Genomic DNA, 10,026 nt, shown 5'->3' with positions numbered 1-10,026 from the left:
CATACTCTGTAAGCTTCTGTGCATACATAAAATCTGATTCAGGATTAAAGGGCAATTTTTGCTTTAAAGCACATTTTGATTCAATTCCTTAAATCAAGAGTTTGCCATAAAACATAAATTGACTGCGTAATTCTGCTTTCCTTGGTACTGAATCTCTGTGTTAGCATTAGGTAAATGCAGCCATGAATTGAAGTGGCTTTTTTTATTATTATTAAGGTTAAATTTTCATCACGAGTGTAAGAAAGCAGCTATTTGTCAAAGTTTCCGTTAGTGTTTGGAGAAGTTACGGTAACTGGTTTTTAAGGGAAATGGTAAATGTTTTTGATAATAAGGTCCAAGTCTTTTTATTCAAGCCTATGTATTTATTTAGCATATAGCATAACATACGTGGACTTACAACATACATTGACATGTCACCTAAAATATAAATAAATAAAATAAAATAAAACATGAATGTTAAAAAGATCTATATTCAGATACCAATGTCTAGGCCGTTAACCATTGAGCACAGGATTGTTTATCTGAAAAAAAGTCAGATATTGTACCAGTATATGCCCTCAGCTCTCAGCTGGCCACAATGTGATTTACAGTTTGACGTGGACCCCACAGTCACACTGAGGGGAGGATGCGATACCCCATTTATACACAAAATCCTGGTAGACGCCATGTGAGGTGCAAATCCTGTTCAGGATTTTCCACTGCTGGCGAGGTAGTTCAAAACCTGGCACTTTGGCATGGGGTCATCTATATGTCGTTCTATGTCTGGGTGTTCAGCAACCCATTTGGCTTTCCACTAGGAATCGATGTTAAAGTTGTTAAGCAGATGTTGTGCACGTGCCAGTAGTGGCTTCTTAGATTTGAGCCTTCCAACTGATAAATGGGGACGGTCAGTGTGCTCTAGTAGGAGAAAGTTGTTCATACGTTTCCTGCATTCTCTCACTAGTGCAGGGGTAGGCAACCTTGGCTCTTTTATGACTCGTGGACTTCAACTCCCAGAATTCCTGAACCAGCCATGCTGGCTCAGAAATTCTGGGAGTTGAAGTCCACGAGTCATAAAAGAGCCAAGGTTGCCTACCCCCGCACTAGTGCATCTTGCCTTCGCAGAGCTGGCAGTGCCCTGTGGCTCAGAACAGGAAGCCAGCAAATAGGAGTGGTTTTAATACATCCGCTTATCCTTGTGGTGTCATGCTTACTAGTATGGCGACTGTTAAGCCATACAGGGGCACGGTATTCTGCTGCAGAGTAGACCGGCTCTAGTGCTGTTGTTCTGAGGGTGACAGCTGAAGGTCCCCATTTGGTTCTGCTTAATTTCTGGAGGATGTCCCTAGTGTTGATTTTTGCCACCATATTCTCCAGATGTGTTTTATAGGAGAGAGTCGGCTCCAAATTATAGCTATCAAAGCTATGCAATGATTAAAATAAAACTTGGAAAAAGTTGTACTGATGAAATACTATTGCCTCAACTACTATTTATTTGGTCTTTGATACTGATATTTGCTTTAATTCTAATAACGTTGAAGTTCCCTGCTTGGGCCTTCTTTATTGTTTTTATTGGTTTATATAGGGCAGTGATGGCGAACCTTTTAGAGACCGAGTGCCCAAAAACCACCTCGCCCCTGCCCCGTCCCCGTGTCTCCTACCCGCAGAGCCACCCACCACCTCCACAACCCGCCATAGCAGACCGCCCAGGCGGCCCAGCAGCGTCATGGCCATGCCCTCTGTCTGCGCCCCGCAGCATCATCTGTACGCGATGGGGCGCAAGGGTGGAGTCTTCTCCCCGCTGCCCAGCTGCCATGTCCTTGGTTGTGCTGTTGTGCACAGGCTGCGCCCGGGGCAACTCTCCTCTGGGGGGGCTGTTGGTGAGGAAGGGGCCACAAGGGGGGGGCTGGGGCGATGGCATGCGTGCCCACAGAGAGGGCTCTGAGTGCCGCCTCTGGCACCCGTGCTATAGGTTCGCCACCACTGATATAGGGAACAGACTCCTGTAGGATTTAAGAGAATTATGTTTGCCAGCCACACTGGAGTTGCTGGTTCTCTGAGCATGGTTGTTTGGTTGAAAATGTTTTGTTATCCAACTAGCTTATATCTTCAATACTAGAAGGGAGTGGCATTTGCTTTCTGTTTATATAAAGTAGTTTTCCCTGTCAGTGCTGGTGGGGCATTCTTTTCTCCTTGTAATTTTTTGATGAGGCAGTTCACTCCTTGATTATCTGTTTGGTGTTAATCTGGGTGTTAATCCCTTCTTATCTGGATGTTAATTGCTGGTGAGGAGATGTTCTGGTCTTTATGTTTATTTTTAGCTTTTTTATTGTCTGTTTTGAATGGAGTTAAATATTGTTTCATTAAGGTTCCAGGAATTCCCAACCATTTTTGGATTTAGTTGGTCTCAGATGCTCACAGTTTCCCAATTAAAACTAGGATTAAGTTGGTTATAGTTAAGTATGATATAGTTACGGTATGATTCAAAGAGCCATAAAGACTCCACAATTCAACCTCAAACTTATATATCCTATTGGCAGGTAGACTGTGGTAAATAAACTGTTAACCTAACCTAATAAAGTCCTACTGCAAAAAATATATATAAAACCTTTTTCAAATGCCAGTTTTATAGCAAGGTTATATAAAAGTTGCTTTGAGATCTTAGAGAACGTGAAGTAGAATTTTCTAATCAAGCTAATATAGAAGATGTACTGTTTGCAAAGTATGTCCATTACAACTATGTTTAATTTTCCAGGAAGATGTGGAAACAGGGCTTCATATTGATCCAACCACCAAGGAAGTTCAATATAATCCGAAGTATGACACCATGTTTGCACCAGAGGTAAGTAAATTAGCTTTTTAACATGAATTGCTTTCAATTTATCATAAAACCACAGACGTAGAAGAGGGTCTGGAGATCATTCCAGTCCAATCCTGCTCAGTGAAGAAATTTGCTGTTCCCTCCTATTATTTATCCACCACCTTCAGAGTATTTCATTGTTTAAAGGCTCTGACTTTTAGGATGTTTTTTCTGGTATCTTACCAAAATCCACTTCTGTATAGGTTAAACCCATTGATCCTGTCCTGGTTTCTGAATCTACTATGAACAATTCGTCCCATCTTCTACATGACAGCTGTTCAGATAATTAAAGACAGTTGTCATGTCTCCCCCCCCCCCATTCTTCTCTTCTCTGTACTCCAACTGTTCTTATAAATTTTCTTTCCATCCTCCTTATCACCTGTCCTTTGGACATGCTACAGTTTGTCTGTGCCTTTTTTTAAATGCAGTGGGCAGAATTAGACACGATATTCTCCATCTCCGTGCTGAGAAAAGGCGTTCAGGTAAGACAACGCCCCTTTTAACTGCAACACAGTATAGAAATGAACTATGACTTTTTAAGCTTGATACTATAATATTAGCTGATATTGTTCAATAAGATGTGGAAAAGTACTGTTAATTATTAAATAATGTATATACAGTTTTGTAACATCACCTACTGTATTTAAGTATGATTGATTCCTTCTTCAGCTAGAAAGTAGTTGAAGAAATTATAATTTTAAAATTGAGGCTGGAAATTAGGTCTTTATTTTATAACTGTTCAGTACACTAAATCAGTGGTTCTCAACCTTTTTAATGCCGTGACCCCAACCGGTCGCAAGTCGAGGACTAAACCGGTCGTAAGTCGAGGACTAAACCGGTCGTAAGTCGAGGACTTTCCCTGCCCGGGAGCACTGCGCATGCGTGGTTCTGCCCCCTGCGCCGGCCGAGGCGTAGCTGGCAAGCGGCAGAGACAGAGCAGGGCGACCACCAGCTGGCCCAGCTCAAGGGAGGTAAGGCACCCGCTGAAAAAGGGGGAAAAAATGGCGGACAAAAAAAATGGCGGACAGCCTTGCTTGGCGACCCCCATGAAATGGTCGATCGACCCCAAATGGGGTCCCGACCCACAGGTTGAGAACCACTGCACTAAATGCTACACCAAAATGAATAATAAAAATAATTACAATATTTAATAGAGCTTGAACTAGGAAACGGGCAAATCTTTCTCCTTAAAAATATTTTTTTCTAACTAAAAACTCAGATTTCAGATAATTAGAATAGGTTAACATTTCAGAAAAAGCATATAGTTGAAAGGTACCTGAGAAAACACCTAGTCCAAATCCCTGCTTGGTGTAAGATTCTTAAGCACTTTGGACAGCCATCCAGCCTCTGTTTGAAAATCTCCCGTGAAAGAGAACATGCTACATATTCAGGCAACCTATTCTGTTTGACAGCCCTTACTGTCAGGAAATTTCTCCCAATATCTATCTTGAATCTACTCTGTAGTTTTATTCCATTGGTGTTGGTACTACCCTTTTTGGAGCAACAGAGAACAAGTGTATTCCTCCTATATATAGCAGCCTTTTGGATATCTAAAAATTGCTAACATATCTCCCCTCAGACCGTTTTTCTGCAGATTTTATTTGTTTCTTGTTTTTGTACAATACCGTTTCTTAAAACTGGAAATAATAAAGCTAAATAACGGAGTTTGTGTATATAAAATACATCTGGTCTGTTTACAATACTCTAGTTATTTCACTTTTCACTTGGAAATAGTAGACAAGATGTAGAGAAAAGAATGATCTTATTCATAGCTTTATAATCTCATAGCCAGATGTTACTTTTACTTTTTTCTCTTGCATTTATGAAATTACACAGTAGGTGAAGTATTGGGGAACTCTCTATTTTATCTTTATCTTTTTATCAATTAAATGCTAGATCTGTACCCTTGAAGAATGCTAATTTTATCAACAGATGAGAAAGCAGTGTTAATTCTCAAGGATTCTTGGTGTGATCAGTTAAGAAATGCACTGAACTGATGCATTGAAGATATGTCTAATAAATCCCCATATTTAATGTGTTTTTGTGAGTTTCATAAATGCCATATTTTTGTAATAATCATATTCTGTAATAAATAATAATATTTCCTGGCAAAAAGCAGCACTATTCCTTATATTTGCAATCCTTTTTCTTCTTAAATCCTACAAAAAATAAACAGTATGGGAAGAAAATTTGAATACAAATTTTTGCTATGTAAAAGCTCTCAAATACCCAGATTAATTTTTTTAAACATCATCAAATTGAATATTCCTCAGAAAAAAAAAATCTCCAGGAAAAAGTAGCTACCATATGTATAGATAATCCTTGACTTATAACCAGTTGCTTAGTGATGGTTTGAAGTTATGGTGGACCCCCCAAAAGGTACTTATGTACATCCGGGTTGTGGGGGGATGCAGTCACATGATTGCATTTTATGGCCATTTGCAGTGTCCTGCAGTCAGATGAACATGATTTATGACACTTGTTTGCCGGAAACCATTGTTTACTTTTGGACAATGGGTTCACTTAACAACCACAGTGTTTGCTTTACAGCAGACATGTCAAACACAAGGCCCGGGGGCCAGATGCGGCCCACAACGTGGTTTCATGTGGCCCGCGAAGCCAACCTGGAAACAGTGAGGGAACGGCCCCCCAGGCCGGCCGGGAGCCAATGTACAATTTTGTGGTGGCCATGTATGCTGAAACACATTCAGTCTTAGCTCCACAAGGCCGTCTAGAAACAGCGAGGAACCAGCTCCTGCTGTGTTGGCCCCGTCCCCTGAGTGCATGCTGGGGAAGTGTCACCCTTTGTGAGGAATGAAGAAATGCACCATGCCTTGGTGCTTGCCCCGGTCCCACCCCTTTCTGCCAGAGACCCTCAGATTTGTCCCGCTCCTGCCCAGGCCCCCACAGGCACCCTTGACGCAAACGATGTAGAGCTGGCCATGCCCACCCAGTAGGCCACACCCACTCCATCCACGCCCACCCAGTAGGCCGCACCCACCCGGCCCCCCGAGGGCAACCGCAATGCTGATGCGGCCCTCAATGAAACTGAGTTTGACACCCCTGCTTTACAGCCACATTTGCGTAACTACCACTGATCGCCACATAAAAGTTCATAAAATTGGGCATAGTAACATGACGATTCGTTTAACCATCAGCACGACCTTAATTCTGAACAAGTTATGGCTGTAAATCAAGACTATCTGTATACAAATTCATTTGTCTCAATGTAAATAGCTATCAGTGGTGAAAGCATGGCTGTCAAAACTCAAAACGGTTATTTTTTTGTACATTTAATGCATTTTTTTGAGATATTGCTGATCTGCATTCCCAAAAATAAACAGTATGAAAAATTTATATTAAATGTAAAATGTACAAAAATTTGCTCTGCTTTTTGCTTGTTAAGAATATCTATTATTTGATTAGTTTGATCTTAGATTTATTTAAACATGAGGGAGTAGGGAAATGATTCAAAATGCAAAACATATCTGATGTCTCCAGGGGATGAGGAAATAATACATGAAATGAATCTCATTAAGTATTGCAGTTTTGACTTTTTTGTCAGGTGGCTTAAGATTCATATAGTGGGCATCTCTGCGGGTAGAATAACTGCCTTATATTAATAGCTGTAGTTAATTTATGAAGAATATATACACCTTTCATCTGATCAGTGCTTTTGCACTCTATTATTGCCTGCTTTTCTCACTGAATTTCTCCCTCGAAATTGTGCACAGCTTTAGTAGAATGGAATATAATATAGCCAGATTCTTATCTGCAGACATATATGCCTGTCTCTGGTGGATAAAGGGCTTTCCAGAACTGATTTAGATGCATACAATAGGGGTAGGATAGTATGAAGAAGATTGCCATTGCATAAACAGAAAGTAACATTGAATGTAATATCTTAGTCCCAACATGAAGATAACGTGCAATCTAAACATTATAATGCAATCAATTAAATATTGAATGAAGTCTGATAGGGTTAGAATCAGAATGGTGAAGAGTGGAACTCTAAATTGCTCTCACCTACAGATGATGGGAATGTGGTGACTTCTGCAGATTCTACTTCTCTCTTGCAGTGATCTATCACCAGGGCTGGAGGTATTGAAAAATGTGTTATGTCTTAGCACGGTTCACAGGAAAAAAAAAATCAGTTAAAGCTTTCATCAGAAAGCACAGAAAATAAGAATTCCTTCCATCTTGATTCAGACCACCCTATTGAGGCAAAAATAGGAAATCCATAGTAACTAAAACTCTTGAGACAGCCCAGAGATAACATATAATGAATTCCTCCCTGGCTCTATAGCAATTATATTTAGCTATAAAGTACTCCAATTTGTAAGTTTTGGAACATTGTTAGAGAATGTGGGGTATATTTGGAATAAAACTTAACAACTCTAATGCTACAGTGTGGTTAAGAATAAATTGGAGGGGGAATTTCTGGTCCCTGCTTTCAATTTTTTTAACTTTGAGGGAATGGAAAACTTTGCATCTGTCTGCTTTTTTTCCAGTTTAATTTTCTTGATGCTGCTATTTTGGATAAAGCGTCTCGAAATGAGGGCAAAATTATTGAACTGTGGCTTTTAATATAATTTTGTTGTATACAGTTGACATATTCTTCTGAAGGTAGCTTATTGATGCCATTTCCACTTTGACTGATTATTTAGCAGTCATCATTGCTCTATATAAAGCAGTGGTTCTCAACCTGTGGGTCGGGACCCCATTTGGGGTCGATCGACCATTTCACGGGGGTCGCCAAGCAAGGCTGTCCGCCATTTTTTTGTCCGCCATTTTTTTCCCTTTTCCGGCGGGTGCCTTACCTCCCTTGGGCTGGGCCAGCTGGTGGTCGGCCTGCTCCGTCTCTGCCGCTTGCCAGCTACGCCTCGGCCGGCGCAGGGGGCGGAACCACGCATGTGCGGCGCTCCCAGGCAGGGAAAGTCCTCGACTTATGACCGGTTGGGTAGTCCTCAACTTACGACCAGTTTAGTCCTCGACTTACGACCAGTTGGGGTCGCAGCATTAAAAAGGTTGAGAACCACTGATATAAAGCATACAAATCACATAAATTCAAATATGTAACAGCTTTGCTTATATGAGATGGCAGATTTCTATGAATGAATTTGGAAACCATTGCAAATATTTGGTTTTTGACCCTCACATTAATAGATACACAAATAGATGTATGTCTTTTCCATACTAAAGCTTAGCAGGATAGGCAATGGTGACCCTCCTGATAGTAGACTAAATGTCACATCTTCTATGACCAGTGGACAAATCCGCTGAAGTTGCTAGTTGAGTTCAGTAATGCCTGGAAACTGCTAACCCGTTGTCTACAAAACTAATTTCAGATCATGGTAGTATGTTACATTACAATTGTTGAATCTGAGGTTCAAATGCCCACTTGTGAAGGCTCAGTAATGATCTTAGGCAATCATTCTTCTAATCTGACTTTACTGAATTATTGCGAGGATAGACTCGTGCATGTTGCGTTGAGTTTTTTGAATGAAAGATAAGACATAGATGTAATAAATGTTTGAACACGGATATCTCTGTAAATAAAATGCCATATATGAAGCAAATCTTATTAAACCTTTTATTCTACTGTTTTTAATGCAGTTTGGGCCAGTCAATCCATTTAGGACTCAACAGATGGCCGCTCCCAGGAACATGCTTTCTGGATACACGGAACCAGCACATATCAATGATTTCATGTTTGAACAACAGAGAAGAACATTTGCAACTTATGGTAATGTGTGTGTATGTTTCTTTATATTCGAACCTATTAAAAATTGTTATGCTTATTAATGCCATGCTCTATTATAACCTCCAAACTTCTTAGACCCTCCAAAGCTTTAAAAATAAAAAGTGTCCATTGGTCTTTCTGGCAAGTAGTAAGAGTTTGAAGTGTTTGTTGATAATTGGAAAATGTTCAGAAAACATCTAGGCTTAAATTATTGTTTATTTAATTGAATTTCCTATTTACCTTTTTGTTTATTAAAGCTTTCATAATATTAATTTCAGTTCTATAATCCCCGAAAGAGTAGTTAATCAGTATTGAAATATTGCTCATAATATATACAGCTCTGCAACATGTCTGCAATAATCTTCATTGTGTAGAAAAGATTATGATGAAATAAACATAACATTTCTGGTTGGATGTAAATGTTCACTTTTGTACCACTTATTCAACAAACTATTTTATTACTGTGCATCGTTTCCATCCAACTTTGCCTTCAATCTTTCCCTGGAGGATTAAATGGAGTATGCCGTATTTTTCTGGGTGTCGCATCACATGTCCGAAATATTCTAATTTTCATTTTTTAATTGTTTTGATTATTTCCCTTGGCTTTCCCAGGCGGCTTATCACCACCTCATTTCTGATCTTGTCAACCCAGCTTATGCGTAACAGCCGCCTGTAAATCCACCTTTCAAATGCTTCTAGTCTCTTCAGGTGGCCTTCTGTCAGAGACCAACTCTACTCCATAGAGCAGGATAGAAAAAATATAGCATATATATTCTGGAGGTAAAGAGTTGAATATTACTCTGGGGGAAAAACTAAGCAATAGTCTAGCAATTGGATTTCTCAGTTTTCAGCAGTAGCAAAGAATGTCTCCGATAAAAGAATTTGCCAAATGCTAGGAGTTAGAGAAGGCATCTTCTCTGTCTCCAAGAATCCAAGCTTCTCTGCACAGGAATGTGCTCCTACCTCAACATTGCAAGAATTGGACAAAGGCATCATTGTTCAGTTACATCAAGCTATTAAAATAAACTTAAAATGTTGGCAGCCAGAGACCGCAGGAACTAATACATTTGATTCACCCAAATCCTGGGCTGTCTTCCAGGCCTATCTTTGTGGAACACTACTGATTGTAAAATAAAATATTGTAGATTGTAGGCAGAGGAGAAAAAGAGATCTGAGCTTTAATTTCTCTCCTGTTTTTTTGCACTTTGCTATTTGTGAGTATGTTAATTTATCTCAGAGACCATCAGAGCATGCTTTGACAATAATGTATTCAGACAGAAATTATTCTACGCCACTGAAAGAAGACACAGGATAGCAAATAAAATTTGTTTGTATTTGCATATTCCAAAGACAGGAAGGTGATATTTGTTGAGGAAATTCAATTAGTAAGATTTCTCTTGACAGATGATGATTGAGCAAAAGCAGGCCATTCCCCCCCCCCCCC

The 10,026-nt window shown here is 39.8% G+C and overlaps 1 protein-coding gene across 1 annotated transcript in view; it reads left to right on the top strand.

Moving 5' to 3' along the window:
• Nucleotides 1-10,026, top strand: part of LOC107297817 (pre-mRNA-processing factor 17) — a gene marked incomplete at its 3' end in the record, with an annotated part of 27,603 nt that overhangs the window by 14,108 nt on the left and 3,469 nt on the right. Inside the window, exons 2-3 of the mRNA XM_015827179.1 lie at nucleotides 2,735-2,821; nucleotides 8,456-8,585. Of these exons, the coding sequence (XP_015682665.1) occupies nucleotides 2,735-2,821; nucleotides 8,456-8,585 (217 nt within the window). The remainder of the gene's footprint in view (nucleotides 1-2,734; nucleotides 2,822-8,455; nucleotides 8,586-10,026) is intronic.

The sequence above is a fragment of the Protobothrops mucrosquamatus genome, unplaced genomic scaffold (assembly GCF_001527695.2).
Source record: "Protobothrops mucrosquamatus isolate PMUCROS unplaced genomic scaffold, P.Mucros_1.0 scaffold3543, whole genome shotgun sequence".
Lineage (NCBI taxonomy): Eukaryota > Metazoa > Chordata > Lepidosauria > Squamata > Viperidae > Protobothrops > Protobothrops mucrosquamatus.
The sequence above is the reverse complement of the archived record's forward strand: the minus strand, read 5'-3'. Positions and strand labels throughout refer to the sequence as shown.